General features: G+C 37.7%; 1 protein-coding gene across 1 annotated transcript in view; it reads left to right on the plus strand.

Annotated features, from left to right (window-relative positions):
* FSTL5 (follistatin like 5) overlaps nucleotides 1–18,761 on the plus strand; it is a 488,015-nt gene that overhangs the window by 369,247 nt on the left and 100,007 nt on the right. The window contains exon 8 of the mRNA XM_067551803.1: nucleotides 9,934–10,054. Coding sequence (XP_067407904.1) covers nucleotides 9,934–10,054 — 121 coding nt within the window. The remainder of the gene's footprint in view (nucleotides 1–9,933; nucleotides 10,055–18,761) is intronic.

Here is an 18,761-nt window from a genome sequence, read left to right on the forward strand (position 1 = left end):
ATGAGTCCACATTGGGCCCTTATTGCCAAGAAGATAAGTGACATATTGGGCTGCATTATTGGGAGCATTGCCAGCAGATCGAGGGAAGTGATTATTCCCCTCTATTTGGCACTGGCGAGGCCACATTTGAAGTATTGTGTCCAGTTTTGGGCACCCCACTACAGAATGGATGTGGACAAATGGAGAAAGTCCAGCGGAAGGCAACAAAAATGATTAGGGGGCTGGAGCACGTGACATATGAGGAGAGGTTGAGGGAACTAGGCTTGTTTAGTCTGCAGAAGAGATGAATGAGAAGGGATTTGATAGCAACCTTTTACTATCTGAAAGGGAGGATGGAGCTAGGTTGTTCTCAGCGGTAGTAGATGACAGAACAAGGAGTAATGGACTCAAGTTGCAGTGGGGAAGGTCTAACTTGGCTGTTAGGAAAAACTTTTTCACTAAGAGGGTGGTGAAGCACTGGAATGGGTTACTTAGGGATGTGGTGGAATCTCCATCTTTAGAAGTTTTTAAGGTGTAGCTCGACAAAGCCCTGGCTGGGATGGTTTAGTTGGGGTTGGTCCTGCTTTGGGGAGGGCATTGGACTAGATGACCTCCTGAGGTGCCTTCTAAGTCTAATTTTCTATGATTCTATGATAAGTAGCAAGCCAAAACACACTCCAGTAGATGACCCTCAAGAGTCGGTATTCTAAATTGAAATTCAAATTTCATAACCATCCTGATATATGCCATCCAACTTCTATTTTCATGACTGTTTTTGTCCTTGACTCTGAAGCGTTGGGCCTTAGCACACTTCAGCCAGAAGTGTTACAAGCAGTAGAGTCACTTTCTCTGTTAATATGCAGGGACTGAATAGTCTTCGTCCACTGTCTGGTGGTGGGGCTACTAGAATTTTGGGATTTATCAGTACTTTCTTAGAGGGGGTCAAGTGATATCTCCAACTTTTCAGTCCTGAGCAAATGACACTTTCCCCTAGCAAGGCACAGCCAAAAAGCAGCCCTCAGTGTGCCTGCAGAGTTTGGAGAGCACAGAACTGGTGGATATTTGCAGCATAAAACAGCAGCAGGCAATAGCTGATGCCATTTATTTGTCTCTTGTGTAAAACTTCAACTCCTATTTTATACTCAGAATTGTGAAGAGGGAGGCAGGCATTAAGGCCAAATCCTCTGCTGGTATAAACAGACACAGTTTAATCAATTTCACTGGATTTCACTCTTTTACATTAACAAACTTTGTCCACCAATTCTAAGACTTGCTGAGCCTTCTCCGATCCCACTGATTTCTGCTAGAGTTATATGTTCAGCACTTCTGGAACACAAGTGGTCTTTGAAATAGCAAATAATGTAGGAACAGTATGCTGTTTATAGGTAGTTTTGCTTTCTTGTAGACTTAGGCCCAGATTTATTAAGGTATTTAGGCATTGCTGTGCTATGCCTAATTGCTTTAGAAGCCTAAATTTCATTTTCAAAAGTGATTTAAGCATTTAGGAGCCTAAATCCCAGAATCATGAAAATGAGACTTGGACCTTACAGCTCTCAGTGAAGAAATGTCCAAACACCTTTAAGAATGTGGGCCTTAGTATGGATTCTGTTTCTATTGCAGCTGAAAAATCCCAGACTAGACATAAGCAAGGTAAAAAATTGGGTATTTAAAGAACCTTTTGATTTGTTTCTCCTTCTCCTGTTATAAGGAAAAGGTTAAAGGATCCTGGATTAGTGCAGCTGGATCCTTGATTTGTGTAGCTATTCCCAGATTTCCATATAGAAATGTAATTCCTTCCATAGTAGTACTGCTCTGCCAATGCAAAGAGAGAAACTGATTACTACCAAAACTATAAATTGTGAAATTGACATTAACACGAAGCATGTGAGTGGTATTTATCTGACAAGCAGAGCATACATCAAAGATTCTTTTTAAATTCTGTCAGTTAAATCTCAAAAAGTTATCTCCTTTCTTGGTTTCCTCATAAAAAAACATAGATTATAATTATTGAAATAAAAATATACAGTATGCAAAGAAAAATGTCTAATTATTACTGGAATTTACAGGTGTCAATTAAAAACAGATGCGAACAGTGTATAGAAAGATAAATGTACACACACACACACACACACACACACAATTTTACAAACAAACAACTGCCATTCACGACATTCCTAGATTACAGCAATGACTGCTGCAAGTTTTCCCATAGTATACCATTGTGAACTGCTAAGTATTAAGGGCTAAATCCTTGTCCTCTTGAATTCAATGAGAGATTCCCCCCCTCCCCCACACCATTTTCTTCAGTGAGACCGGGAATTTAGCAAGAAGGAGGAGTGTAAAATCCCTCACAAATTGTTGTTCTAATATACCAGAAATCTAGTAGTATGGTGTTATAGCCTTTGATTTGTCGGCTATGAATAAACAGATACCAGCCACTATAGTTTCATTGTGTACTGAGTGATGTACTGTTTTTTGTACATTAGTGCTACATCCTAGGGACTGCAGTAAGAAAGACAATTTTTATATACTATCATTATAGAAATATTAATTTTTATGTTTTTGCTAATAATTCATTTTAATGCAAAATTTCTATTTCAAAATAAGGTCTGATTCTATGTTCTATGAGCCATCCTTTTTTCTGCAACTTTCCTTTTTTCATTATTTTTGCTCCAAAATGTGGAGTTTTAGAAAGCAGGTAAACATGCCACATTAATGTTTTGGAGTCATTTGTAATCCATAAAATCATAGTATAAGGCCACAAGATACCATGGTGATTGTCTAGTCTGACTTGCCTATCACAGGTCACAACAAAGACCGTTGTAGGTGTGTGCATATGCACATGGAACCTATTTATGACAGGTCATTTAGGAGCACACCAGTTCTGTGCTGCTATCAGAAGGACAAGAGGAGTTGTTCTTGAAGTCATGGAGGATAAGGAGAACTTCAGCCCTTAATCCCTCGTTTGAGAGAGGAAAAGAGCCAAACCAAGAGCCCTACTCCAAAATATAGTGTCAAGGCAGCCCCCCAACATGCCTATGTTAAATTCTCCTCCCTTTTTGAAATCCTGTACGTCTGCAGGAGATTATTTCCAAAATGCTGTGGCAGGCCACCTCCACAAAAATTCTAGAAAGTTGTGTATTGTGAGGAGATACTGGAAGACCTCTTGAGTGTGTTGTGCATGATATCTTTACAGAGGGAGATTTGGCAGGATGGGATGAGAGGGAGAAATCCACTGGTGGTCTGCTTTTGTGTTTTTGTTAAAGGAAGTTGGTGTTTTCTAACAGAGGGAAAAGATCAGAGATTGTGAGGGCATATAGTAATACGTAGAAATTATAAATAACACTTCAAGAAAGTAATATAACAATAGCTTAATATAATGAAATATCTATGAATTTATTCTCATTTTTTACAATAACTCACAGATTGGAGTTAAATTGCTTTTTTATATGCACTTCTTGTTTATTACATTGGGTGGAAGCCAGTGGCTTCTAGAGTCACACATAAGCAAGGACTAGGAAGTGTTCCCAAATTCCTTCCATCTGTATAGGAATTAACACATGAAAATAAACTGTAAATTTAAAGAAGATAAAACAACCATTTTGAAAACAAATATCTCTTTAGGTTCCTATTGTATTGTCAGTAACGTAATTAAGTGAAAATTGATTGTAAACATAGTTTTTAATTTAACACCATCCCTTTAATTTATATTCATCACACACCTCATGATCTTTAAATGGCCGAGTCCTTTAGCGGAATACAAGGCCATTTAAGAATCATCATTTCCAAAATAACAGTTGAATTTCACAATGTTTTTGTGTGATAAAAATGAAAGAGATTATCAACTTAATTTTAGAAGTTCTAATAGTTTGTATTTCAGCAGTGGTTACCATACATACACTCTATGGTTAAGATGACCATATTTTCAAATTCAAAAACTAGGAAGCTTTCGTAGCAATTTTTTTTTCCAGATCACAAAACCCTAAAATGCCTTTTAAAAGGTAATAAAATGCTTTCCTCTGCCTCCATGTGTGCTGAGGTTGCTATTACCAGTTCCTGGCACAACAGCGACATCTGTTTTTCAGAATGAATAATTTTTATTGGTAACACAGGGAACAGTCTCCTTGGTATAATATGCCATGAACATTTATTCTGTACTTATAAAAAAGAAACCCAACCATTTTGATTGATTAAATGAAAAACTGGGCTATTTCATGTGTCCCAATAAAAGTTCCTGGGATATCATATGGAAAAATGGCTCTGTCCAAGTAAAACTAGATCATGTGATTGGTTTATCTATATTGTGTATGCAGTAGGAGAGAGCAGCCTGTTGTCTACCCCTCTACCACTGTCATGGCTCTTTTGAAGGTACCTACTTCCACCATTTAGTTAAACCACCACTCCTTGAAAACATGTGGCACGCTAGCAGGGAGAAAAATGTCAGTCAAAGAGGTTTATTACTTTATAGAGCCAAGCAAGTGATAAAGAATATAAGTATCAAACCTCAAAGTTTGTCTGGAGAGATTTTCTGCTGATGAACCAAGATTTATCTGCTCAAATAATCCATCCGAATGATAAATTCTAAAATGCATTTTCTTCATAAGTATAACATTATCTCACGTGAAATAATGGTGAAAAGGTCTATTGATCTGAGTTGTACGTTCAGGGAATAAGACTTAATGTGTACAGTCAAAACTAATCAGTGGTCATTACATAAGGCTGTGTCCTTTATTCAGTGCAGTTTGGTACTACTTCTAGAATATTAATTTTTAGTCAATATGAATTTTAAGTACATACAGCCAGAGTATGACAAATCAGGGTAGAATAACTTGTCATCTCCATGTTTAAAACAGAAGACGTATTTCCAAGGAACAGTGGAGATAAGAGAGGGAGCTATGATATAGGTGAACTTCAACATTGCTTCAAATGATTAAAATACACTGAAGGGCAGAGTTTAACTGATCAGCACACTAAGCACATTTTTGAGGAGCTCCAGCTCTTGAGTAAAAATCATTCTAAATTCTAAAAAAGTTAGAGTAGCCAATTATATAGTGGCTTAAGACAACTACTAACCAGAGAATATAGAATTGCTTAAGCCACGGCAGCAGCCTGAGTTATATTACTGTAAGGTAGGAATTCCACTCCAGTGATGTCTCTCTATAATCTGCTGTAGAGTTGGAGACTCCGGTTCAATGAACTGCATAATGCATTGCGGACTTTCACTAGCAAATAGAGCTGATCAATTTTTTTCAATTATTTTTTTCCTATTAAAACATACCATGTTGTTGAAACTGAAATGTTTCACAGAAATGTATTGGTTTCAATGACCAAATTTATTAGGAAGATTTCTCAGATACAGGATGGAATATTGAGTGAGAGGAACAGCCAGGTGCTTAGGTTAGGGCACTTTGGATGTGGAACACCAGTTTCAAGTCCTTGTTCTGCCTGATTCAGAGGAGGGACTTAAACCTATACCTCAGCTAAGTGCCCTAAACCACAGGGCTATTGGCTGTTCTGGAGTGGTTCTCTTGAGAATTTTTTTTTCATAAATTTTTAAAAGGTCTTGTTTTCATTCTGTACTGAAATTAAAACAAATGTCAAAACTACAGAATTCTTGTTTTCTGGCCAGCCCTACTAGCAACGCTAGACTGTAAATGTATAGAAAACTTACTATATGTAAAGAAGAAAGGAGCTTACATCTGGTAAGGTCTTCCAAAAAGGATATGTTGCATAATTAAACAGTTCTAGTGTTCTTTCATTCATGACCAAAACAAAAAATAAAAAAAACCAAACTACATTTGGCAACAAGGATCAGCTGACTTCAAGTAACTGTGCAGTGAATCTTTAATTTATCATCAAAATCAAACACAGAACCAGCAGCTCTACAGTGAACCCTTGAAGCACATCTTAGCTCAAAGGAGCAGAACAGGTGAGGAAGAAAGATAGTTGGAAGGCCTATATTTTAGCAAATAGCAACAACCTCCAGAGTAAAAGGAAAAAAACTAGACAGAACAGCAATTGAAATAAAGTGCAGAACACAGCAAAATATATAAGCAATTAAAAAAAAAAAAAAAAAAAGGGCAAAATGCCATTAACTGGATAAAAGAACAGAATGGGAGCAGCAGAAGTTGGATACTTTAAAGTTTGGTTCTATTCTGAAAAAGGACTCTCTAATGATTAGAATAATTTTTGTTTGTGTCTCATATTAAATATGTACAATTTATATATACACACTTTTTTTTCGAAATACCAGCCCTACAAACTCATCTGGGCTCTGAGGTGCATGCTGGGTTCTTTCTTTCTCATGGATTATCACTAGTACCAAAGATTCTACAGGTCTTTTGATTTATGCTTATCCACATTGTTAACCCTTATGCTTATCCACATTTCATCAAACCCTTCTGGAGTTTCAGGTGTAACTAAGGGCACATTTTTGACTATATGGTGATTATGCATGAGAAGCACAGATCCCAGATTTATTTTCAGAGCCCAAATGGAGTTTGCTATGCTATCATTCAGAGTTTAAGTACCAATCATTCAGATTTCCTCTCCCATCCTGCTTCTGTGGGGCTAGAATTCCAAGTTTGGAGCTGGGGTTAGGAAGTTGGGGGAAGATCCTCTGCACCTGAGCACCTATTTTAGGTAGATGGTTTCTGAGCTTGGGGCAGGACTGTGTGAAAGTCAGGGGGTTTTGGCGCTATGAGGTCAGCAATGGCAGTGGAAATCAATGACTAGAGAATCTTCTTAAAGCAAAGTATTATTTCATTGGAACCAAAGCAATTCAGAGAAAAAGGTCTTAAAACAATAAATAGACTGTACATGTCTAGCTTAATGTGTGTCTGTTTATCTTCCACATGGGGATCCTGGTTGGTTTTAGCTTCCTACAGATTCTCCTTCCTGCCACGCCCCGCCCCCACCTCTAACCGCTAGCATCTGGATGGCATAATCTATTCTCCTCAACTCACAAAACAGTTCACTCTAGTCTGCTCCAGGGACTCAATTATAGCCTATGCAGAATATAAAGCAATAATCTAATCTTCAAATACAAAGGCATAAATGACAACAAGGGTCACAGCCAAGAGAAATAATTGCATGTCATGCCTAGAGGCAGTTTAAAAAAAAATCATCCTGGTCACTGGACCTATATGATAGACTCACAGCTGTTGCTAGACAAACATAATGCCAAGATTGAACTCAAAATGTTAATACCTCTCATAATTACTGTAATAGATGCTTCTGAAAATAGGCATTTTGGACTGTCATTATATTCTACATACAATGACTAACAACAACAGCATTTAGGTCTTCATTACTTAATTGTCTGTCTTTGATCAGCTGCTTATATTAGTCAATAATTGTCTCTGGTTGTTGTACTAGAATTTGCTTTTGTTCTGTTATCTGATTTTGAATTGTCTCTAGGGAGGTATATAATGTATTTTTAAGTACATTTTTACTGGCACTCTAATGTCCTGTTATCTGAACTGGATTTTTAAAAGAACAGTCATAGTATCAGCATCTACCTATCATTAATGAAGATGAAGATTCAGTCTCATCCATGATTAAACAAAATAGTTGCTCTGATACTTTGTTTCCGATAGACAGCTCTCTGCGACATCTTGCAGGAACTCTCAGTAAGTTATTTTCTCTCCTCCACCTCTCTCAGAATGTCACCACTCCTCCCCAGATACAATGCCATAAAGCCACTAAAGAAGATGGGCCTGATTCTCTCCTGCATCCAAATACATTCAGCACAGGGGGGAGATGGAGATTCATCAGGTTACTGCTTCCTGATTCTCAAGGTGCCTTCCTTGGTGTTAGCCCAACCCTGGTATAAATGGGCTATATGCCAACTGAGAATTGAAATAGTGGAATTGGAGGTATGGCCTACTCCTTATGCTTTTCCTATGCCAGGCACAGTTGACATAGGAGTCACCTTCAGTGGTTTTATGTAGCTGAGAATTACCCACCACCATTAGCCAGTTGCAGCCCAATTATGTCTATGTGCAAAGATACCTGAGAATCTGCCCAATAACTCTTCTTAGTTTGAAAATTAATGTTTATAAATGTATCGCTTTTGTAACAAACTCCTTGACCCTAATAAGACATGACTGCTTTGTGCTTAGCACAATTCTAGTGAATCAAAGGTTTATTTCATACTTGGTTTTCTAGATATGTACATTCAACCCTTTCAACTCTTGATAGCTTTAAGAAAGACTGCTCTAGTCCCACTGACCTATATTCTTGACTGTCCTTGCTTGTTTCTAGGCTCTGAAAGCCTTTGTTGTATTTGGGAAAGTGGAAGGAATATAGCCTTCTTACAGTTTTCTGTATTCTTTAATTTCATTTTCCATTGTATTTCTTGGTGCTGTATAAATATCAGACAACAGAAGTGATCTTGGAGAATTATACGAGTACAATGCAACCACATGCTATTAGGTAACAAGCAGTCAGGCATTTTTAATATGTAGAATTTTTTTATTCAAATTAACTTGTATTTTATGAAAATATGCTCTCTGTTTTTCTAAATGCACAGAAAGGAACATAATCACTAAGAAAAATGCAGCACAAAAACATACAATACATAAACAAAATTAAAAAGAAAGGTCAAGAAACATACTTCCTAAAGTAAATCATGTAGAGTAACCAGGTAGAACAATATAGACCTGGTAGGGTTTGTACATAGTACTTTAAAATTCATGGGACACATGAAGAACATAGAAGAAAGATGATTATTATGTTAAAGTCACCAGACTGTAATCTCTGAAGAAATGAAAGATAACCAGGAAAACGGAATATGTTTGAATAGCTATATTATCATAAATCTGCCAAATAATTGCCATAATTTTAACCTCATATTGTAAATTTAAGGTTGTATCTGAATACTAAAATAGTGTTTTAAACTTAGCACTTTTATTCCAAAGATTTCACATTAATTAACAATGAAAAGTAAATATCATCACCATTTTGCAGATGGGGAAAGTAAAGAATATAACAGTTGTGATTTGTATATGGTGAGACATTGGTAATGGGAAAACAAACCGAGGTCTTCTGATTTCCAGTCTGTGCCCTAATCCTGTGGAATCTGTCCATTATTTAAAGTGGAACTAAGAGATATAATTTAAAAGTGAGAGCAAAATTCATGGGGAAAAAAAGCTTTTTTTCTCTGTATAATAGCTCATTATCAAGGTTAAATATAATCTTAGTCCTGCATCATGTTTAGTTTCTTACTTTAAACCATTATTGGATATAAATTGGGCAGCGATTGATTTATTTCTCCATGTGAACAGGTAGAGGCAAAGTTAACCCCTCTCCCATAGCTACAATAATTAAATACAAATATTAGATACAATAAAAAGTAAACTAATACTAAAATTTGAGGTTTAATGAATTACAAAAAAAACGAAGAATGGCCATACTAGGTCAGATCAATGGTCCATCTAGCCCAGAGTACTGTCTTCTGACAGTGGCCAATGTCAGGTGCTTCCAAGGTAATGAATAGAACAGTTAATCAAATGATCCATCCAGTCTCCCATTCCGAGCTTCTGGTAAATAGCAATCCCAGAAAACTGGTATTTCCTTTTACTTAAGATAAACAGTGGGGTGGGGAAGATGCACAAAACTTTAGATAAGATGTTAAGATGGAAATCTTCTCTTATGTGTACCAATGCATATCTGGAGTTACTCGATTTTCTTTAGGGTGATCAGATAGTAAGAGTGAAAAATCAGACAAGGGGTAAAAGTTAATTGGCGTCTATATGAGACAAAGCCCTGAATATCAGGGCTGTCCCCATAAAATCGGGACAGCTGGTCACCCTAATTGTCTTCAGCATATTCTGGTTTGAAATGTAGATGTTTGATAGTTGCGTCACAGCTCTGTTGCCAAGGTGAAGAACACAATTATTGTAGTGCTGCTGAAGTAATTATGATCACCTTCTTCTTAATCTTTCCCTGTAGGATTTTGGAGATGATGGGTCCTTGTACATTACTAAGGTTACCACAACGCACATGGGAAATTACAGCTGCTATGCTGATGGCTATGATAATCTCTATCAAACTCATATCCTCCAAGTAAATGGTAAGGAAAGATGTTCTAATTGCCTAGTCATAGGACAGTGTCTGGATTTTATTCAGTAGATTTTTTTTTCAATTATTTAACTTTATATTACAGCTGAATGCAATAGTAGATACAGACAGTATGTTTTTGTTAATAGCTTTCCTTCTATGTATAAGCTTGCAGGAAAACAAAATATAATCACAGTATTTAGTGATCCTACATAAATAATACTTTTTAAAAAGAATAATACAAAACCAATTTTTTTCTGTACTCTAAGCCCTTAATATTGTTAATACACATTATTATCATGCTATTTGTACAATAGGTATTTATAAAAAAAGTAACTTCGAATAGCAATATAATCATTATACTGTACAATCTGTGAAAAAATGTTTGCAGCTCTGTTGCTTTGCAAAAATTATTAAGTATAATACAAATTGAAAAAAAAAATCCATTTGTTTTAAAAAATTGAAGCCTAAAGTGTTGCGCTCCTATTAATCTCCATGAGAGTCATTGACTGCTCTAATTTTTTTAACAGTCAGACCATCTATTTAGGTGCCTAATTGTGGTTTTTGGAGTCCAGCTTTAGGCTTCTGATTTTGAAAATCTTGGCTAAGAAGTTCAAAATCCTTGTCAGCATATAAAGCCCCAATCCGATATTCCTTACTCAGGCAAAACCTGCACTGAAATCAGTATCCTCCACCTCTGCCCTTCCCTTGGCTTGCCAGATACTCATCTCTTGGTTCTCCTCCCATCTCTCAGGTTGTTCTTTCAAGTTACTCTTCAGTGGTGATCCTCCTCCCCTGTGAGACTTCTCATGAGGGGACTCACAGGGGTGCTCTCCTTGCCTCCCTCATTTCTGTTTTGCCACTTCTTTGAAAGACCTTATCTGCGCTCATGGCTTCAGTTTCCATGTTTATGATGATATCTACCTTTCCACTCCCGATTTAAACATTCTTCATCTGATCCGATATTTTTGGCAGGATTAAAGTTTTAAAGCCTGTATCTCTGTAATCTGTCCCTGGATATCTGGCCAGCAGCCATAAACCCCTTATTCTTCTGAAGCCCACTCCGTTCTCCCATTCTTTGGGACCGTTGATACCACTAACATTCTCCTTGTTAGCTAGGGCCCAAACTCTTATCAACTTTGGCTTTCCCTCTCTGCTAAGATCCATTAAACATGTATCCACTCCTGCCACTTCTTCCCTCAACTCTAATATATGTCCTTTCCTCTCAGTCCAGACATCAGTGATTCTAATCCATGCTCTCATTTCCTCCCATGATAACTACTATCCGCATCTGTCCATCCTACCCATACAAAATGCCGCTACCATGACCATTTCCTCGCCCTTCAATCTGACTACGTTCACCAACTCCACCTTTGAATTCCCCAAGTAACTCCACTTTCTCTCACATGAAGTTCAAGATTCTTGTTATTGCCCCAACTTCATCCCTTCATGATCATTCACTCACACACTGTGTCTCCACTCCCTCTGTTCCTTCAGTGAGGTCAGCCTTGAATGTCCGTTTGTCCATATCTTCCACAAGTGTATTTGCATTTTATTCCATGCTGCCTGTTGCATGTTGAATGCCCTTCCTGAACTAATGCATAAAACCACTAACCTTCCTCTTTTAAATTTCTCCTCAAGAGTTCTTTTGATGCCAAGAAGAAGCCAGCCAGTAAACTCTGGCTAACCTAAGGGGGAAATGGGGCCCGCTGATATTTATTTAAAGATAAACATGGATTCACCAAGGGCAACTCATGCCTGACCAACCTGATTGCTTTCTATGAAGAGGTGACTGGTCCTGTGGATGTGGGGAAAGCGGTGGACGTGATCTACCTTGACTTTAGCAAAGCTTTTGATACAGTCTCCCACAGTATTCTTATTAGCAAGTTAAAGAAGTATAGGTTGGATGAATGGACTATAAAATGGATACAGAGCTGGCTAGATCATCAGGCTCAACTGGTAGTGATCTATAAGTCCATGTCTAGCTGGCAGCCGGTCACAAGCAGAGTGCCCCAGGGGTTCGTCCTGGGGCCGGTTTTGTTCAGCATCTTCATTAATGATCTGGAGGATGGGGTAGATTGCACCTTCAGCAAGTTTGCAGATGACACTAAGCTAGGGGGAGTGGTAGATACCCTGGAAGGTAGGGATAGGATACAGAGTGACCTAGACAAATTGGAGGATTAGGTCAAAAGAAATCTGATGAGGTTCAACAAGGACAAATGCAGAGTCCTGCACTTAGGACGGAAGAATCCCGTGCACAGATACAGACTGGGGATTGATGGGCCAGGAAGCAGTTCTCAGAAAAGGATCAGGGGGTTACAGTGGATAAGAAGCTGGATTTGAGTCAGCAGTATGCCCTGGTTGCCAAGGCGGCTAATAGCATATTGGGCTGCATTAGTAGGAGCATTGCCAGCAGATCGAGGGAAGTGATTATTCCCCTCTATTGACATGGGTGAGGCCGCATTTGGAGTATTGTGTCCAGTTTTGGGCCTCTCACTATAAAAAGGATGTGGACAAGTTGGAGAGAGTCCAGCGGAGGGCAACAAAAATGATTAGGGGGCTGGAGCACAAGACTTATGAGGAGAGGCTGAGGGAACTAGGTTTGTTTAGTCTCCAAAAGAGAAGAATGAGGGGGGGATTTGATAGCAGCCTTTAACTACCTGAAAGGGGGTTCCAGGGAGGATGGAGCTAGGCTGTTCTCAATGGTAGTAGATAACAGAACAAGGAGTAATGGTCTCAAGTTTCAGTGGGGGAGGTCTAGGTTGGATATTAGGAAAACGTTTTTCACTAGGAGAGTGGTGAAGCACCGGACTGGGTTACCTAGGGAGGTGGTAGAATCTCCATCTTTAGAGGTTTTTAAGCTGTGGCTTGACAAAGCCCTGGCTGGGATGATTTAGCTGAGGTTAGTCCTGCTTTGAACAGGGGGTTGGACTAGACCTTCCAATTATAATATTCTATGATTCTATAAAACATTACACCTGAAAATTGAACAAGGCAATATAACGGCATGGACATATTAGTATTACTCATATCATCATCATCTCCCCCCACCACTTCTTGTGTCTTTGTTTCAGATTGAGCTATAAATTTAGGAGCTTCCTATATATTTGCATAGTGCAGAATAGGAACCCTATTCTGATGAATGGCTTTAGGTGTTACTACAACACAAATAATAGTGTGTTATTCAGTTCTTATTGTATGGCATTTGGATCCAGTTTAGTGCTCCTTACTCAGGCAAAATTCCAGTTTAAGTCTGTGGAAGTTTTGCCTGAGTAAGTAATGCTGGATTGTTCCTAATCACTATACATCAATGGCCTAATTATCAAAAGGTACTGGGCACCTGCTTTGCTGCTGCTGCTGCTACTGTTGTTTATTACTTATATTGCTGCGGTGCCTACAGTCCCTAGTCCCATTGTGCCAGGCACTGTACCTGCATATAACAATGAGATGGTTCCTGTCCTGAAGAGCTAAGACAAGAGACAACAGATGGCTACAGCAGATAGGCAGAGAGTGCACAAGGAAACCATGAGAACATAACTTCTGCGACTCCCTTGACTTTAGTATGATTTGTTGGTGCCCAATGCTTCTGAAAATCAGACCATAAGAAATGCAGGGCACTAGTGGTGGAAACTATTTTATGCTTTTCTTGGCTATCTTCAGAAAAAACACGTTTCTTTCAGAATGGGTGCTTATACAATAAAACATCCACGGCTGAAACACTGTTTTTTGATATCCCAAAACTGCAAGAATGTGTATGTCCATCAGCACATGGTCACTGTTTGTTAGTCGTTCAGAGAATATTGTAAATGTTCATAGTGCTGAAGCAATAGCTACCTTTGCTACTACATGTCACTATCAGATTATTTAAAGCTACCCAGACAAATTGACTAGTCCATATATTCTCTGCCCTGACAGCTGCTGCTCTAAAAATCAGCAGTTGAGCCATCCCTTCTCACATAAGTTTGGGTACAATTTTCCTTTGGCCTGTCAGATCTAGGATCAGGTTAAAATAAATCCTGACAGGCATTTAATGCCTAGATGGGTGGGTGATCTTATAATGTACATGAATTGTACCATTATGTATTTAATGTAATAGCAAGAGTATCATATATTCGAAGACACTCTTGCATAATTATTTTGTTTGTTATAGCATTATCAAATAAGAGTGTATGCTGATTAAACCATTAGAATTTGTATGTTGTAATTAAATGGGACCATAAACATTAAGTTTAACACTCTGGTCAAGTGAACAGCACTTCCATAGATTACATCTGAACATCTAAACTGTAATGTTCCTAAAGAGAGACAAGATGGTCAGTACTCATAGGCTAAGAGAATAACTAGTTAATATAATGACATTTGTCTTAACAGAAGAGTCAAAAGAAAGTTAATGAGATAGTGAGATTTAGTTGTTCTTACATCTAGCATGAGGGTACTTTGAAGACACTTTAATTAGATTTTAAGCACTTTTGCAATACACATGTATGTTAATCCATATTTTCTCAGAAGTGTTTTCTATATAATTTGCATTCACCAGATTGCCCAATCCTTCAACATTTTAAAAAAATATTTTACTTTGACTTATTTTGTGTGTACCAAGATTAAACTCTAATGCTCTTTTACTAACTTGGTTCTGAATTGGCATATTAAGTGTTAAAAAAAACCCACAACTTTTCAATGAAGCCCATATTTAAATACTAATACAGATAATCACTGCATAAAAAGTTGTATTTTATGGATAAAATACATTCTTTACATTTTATGTAAATAATGTTTTATGTGAGTTAATTATTTTATGCCTTTTCTCATACATATAGTAAATAGACAATTCATATCACAAAACAATGCTGGTGCAGGAATAATTATTTTACTGATTAATAATTCTTTGCACTTATATAATATTTTACATTGTCAAAGTGTTATAGAATCATTAGAATAATGAATCCTAATAAATGAGAGAATTAATTTAAATTCTTGCCCTTTCATCAAAATGTTTCCATGGATCCATGCTCAATTTTCCATGGTGAAATCAAGCTAAAATATATTGCCAGCATATAGTAGGTAGCTCTACCATGACATGTTACAGATCCAATATTGTAGCCACGCTTCTGTGTAAAACAGTGCATGATTGGGGCCCTGTATTAAACGAATATATGTCACATTTGGAATTCTTTAAAACTCCACATGTAAAATGTAACTATTAAAGAATTATTCCGTATGACAAATTATTTCTAACCTGAGGGATGAAATTACAAGACTAACTGAACCTACTCAACAAAAATGGGCAAAGATTTTTGGCTTCACACTAAACAGATAATTAGGCATAGGACCATTTTTGGCTGATCATTGAAGTCCTGCTTGATGGTGAAGAGCTCATGTAGCTGAGTCTTTCTGATCCAATAGATTATTCCCCATAATTTTTAATGTCAAAAACTGAAATGGGCTACTCTCAATTTCTTTATGAAATATCTATTTTTAAAAAAACTTAAATTTTGTCAATAAATTTCCCCTAAAATTTGTGATTTGATGCTGATAAAAATGAGGGATTAATGTGGCCATAGAGTTTGGACCAGATGATTTGGATGTTGGAGTATGTTTGCATATTTTAAAGATCTGACGTATTTCTATGTGTTTTCGATGGCATGAACTAATATGAAAATCATGAATAGACAAAACCTGTGCAAGGACAGTGATGGGAGAATGGTTGCTTTAATAATGCTTTGTACAAAGAGGCATTGGCTAGTTCACTAACCCATAACATTTATAAAATCAGCCCCATAATTTTTCATTAAAATCTTGCTTTCATGACAAAGGAACATATAGGGCAAATAGAACACCACAAATGCAGTAGTGAGTTATCGGTATTTTAAAGATATTTGTATTCTTTCCCTCCAACCTATTTCTAACCTTTTTTACAGCAGCTGTATGAATAAACTGTGGAAGAATAGTGGCAGAATTCTTCAAAATAATAGAAAATAATGGTAGCAGCAAGAAACTTAAAAAATAATCTAACTTTTTTGATTGGTTTACTTGTGAATGACCTTATGATTCACCTCCAATTCATTTTTATTTTCTTCTGGAATAAAACAATTGCAGTGGGTCAGCTGTTCATCCCAAATATCCCCAACCCACTGCTTTCAAAGTACCTATATCATGCAGTTTTCCTGCTAGAATCACAACAATTCAGTTAGTTCTGAAGATAACAGATCACATGTTGATACTAGGGAGGGAAAGGATAGATTGTATCATAGAAGAGTTACTTTACTTCCTTGCTCGGGGATGTTCTGCTTTATCCTAACTAAATGTATTTATTAAGGACCAGTGAGGAAAATAATTCATTCATTTTGTTGTTGTTGTTGTTGTTGTTTGGGATTATGTTAGTGTGATATCATTAGAACAATTTACAGTAACCTGAGGTTTCAAATGATGACTCTACTACATCTGACACATACGAGTTCTCAAAAGTACCCTGGGAAAAGCATAATGTAGATACCTTAGAAGTAATTGCATTTGGGTTCTCATTACCTGAATATTTACCATGACATCTGTGTGTATGAGGATGTTCTTATGGTTCTATTCTCTCCATGAACATTGGTGTTAATCTATTGGGAGTTATGTGCACAATATCTCGATGAGACTAGATCCTTATTTACAGCTCTGTTATTCTCTCATGTAAATGAAATGACCATAGATATTTTTGCATGGCTTTTCCAAAGGATACATTCCAGGACTTGAGGTGATCATTTATGATACAGAAAAGTCGAAGATTTTACCTGTTTGTTCAGGAATATGTATATTTATTTATTTATTTAAAATAAATAAATAAATAAAGACTGCCTTCAAAGACTGATTATAAACTCTTTGAATCACATTGTGTATTTTACAAAATATCTAAATAAGTTATAACATATCATGAGATCTTTCTCCCTGATCATTACTATTGATTTTTTTCTCAAAAGCCCCCTATGAAACTTCCATGCTGAATGATTGTGTTTTCCCCATGGCCACCTTTGGGTTCTGAACTAAACCCTCTTCAGTGAGATCATATTTTACCACTGAGCTCGATCCCTAGTCGGTGTAAATCAATAAACCTATGCAGATTTACACCAGTTGAGGAACTGGCAGATTGTATTCATTAACCTGAACTGCTTTTTGCATCCAAGTTTCATATTTCTCCTTAATTGTAAAAGAAAAGCTGATCTTTTAGAGCATTGGTAGTTTCCAGTTCATTATAGAATTTTGTTTTTATTTTTACTAAATGGATTTCATCTCATTTGTAGTGGTTATTTTTCTCTGGAGTATAAGGACTGACAACTCTTGCCTGAGGCATCATTCCTCGAAAAATTAGGCTACTGCAGTGGTCCCCAAACTGTGGAGTGTGTGCCCCCCTAGGGGGATGCAGAGAAATGTCAGGGGATGCACAGTGTGGCAGCGCTCTGGCCCTGCCCTTGCCCTAGCCCCTGGCCGCAGCTCTGGGGACAGCTCTCGGCCCCAGCCCCAGCTCTGCTCCTGGCCATGGCTTGGCCACCGGCCTCTGGCTCAGCCACCAGCCTCCGGCTCCTGCTCTTGGTTGCCAGCCTCCACTCCCAGCCACAACTCCTCTCCTAGCCCAGCGGGGTTACAAACACATTCTATTACTATAAAAGGGTGCATGAGAGGAAACATTTTGGGACCACTAGGCTACTGTTCTATGTATTAACTGGATATAGATTTTCTCCTGCATCACATTCAAATCAGTAATTGCATATATTTTGATGATCTTAGTTAAAAAGAGTGTAGCTCAGAACCTTCTTTGACTCATTTAATTGTGTATTTGGCAGGCTTCTGATGAGGGGACCTACAAACCCTATCCCCACTATTTATTCATGAGATCCCCTGTCCATTATAAAATATACTACTTTGGTGCAAGTACTCAAGCATATGCATTTAAAATACACAATTAGAGAGAGCTTTAGCATGCATGCTTAAAATTTGTTTTTCATGAGCATTCATGCAAGTAGAACTCAATTGGGCAAAAGTTAAGATGGAGGGGTACAAGCACAGCTGTACCAAAGAAGTTTTTAAAAATGAATAAATACTCTTAAGGTGAAGTACAGTTCTTAGGGTTATCACAACCAGGCTTTGGGAAAAAATGTGGTTGTATAATTAAAGAATATATTATAATGCATACAAACGGGGGCCATAATTTAGTTTGTATGAATAGCCTTAATTCTGACATTTGTAACCTTTGAGTGCTTGACTTTGCAACTTTAGTAACTTTACTTTGATTGTTTGAAAATTCCATCCCCCTCAGTGAAACTGAGCATGCTCAACCCCAGAGCTGAGCAATAAGTTTTCTTGCAGTGTTAGCTGTAGCTGGTGGCTGCTGTGATAATGGGTGACAGAATTTACAGCAAGGAGACTCTCTTTCCTGTACTATCAATACTTCCTCTGTTGATGTCTAGGCAGCATAAGGACAAGAAACCCTTGGGGGAGGTGGGCATAGATTAGGATTGTGAGTTGGGGGTTGGGTAGAAACTGGGAATGGAGTTTGGGTCGGTGGGAGGAGGAGACTAGGGGCAAAGTGGGGAAATAGTGATGAGAGGTGGACTGGAAGCCAGGGGGTAGGGAAGGACTGATATTGGAAAAGGAGCCAGGCAGGGAAGTCTGAGAAGGAGCCCCAGGGTTGTGGGATATCAGATTAGTAAATTGGGAAGGGAGACTGGGACTGGCTGGGCAAG

Source organism: Emydura macquarii, unplaced genomic scaffold, assembly GCF_026122565.2.
Source record: "Emydura macquarii macquarii isolate MOO-44397 ecotype Brisbane River unplaced genomic scaffold, CSIRO-AGI_Emac_v2 contig_1363, whole genome shotgun sequence".
NCBI classification, from domain to species: Eukaryota; Metazoa; Chordata; order Testudines; family Chelidae; genus Emydura; species Emydura macquarii.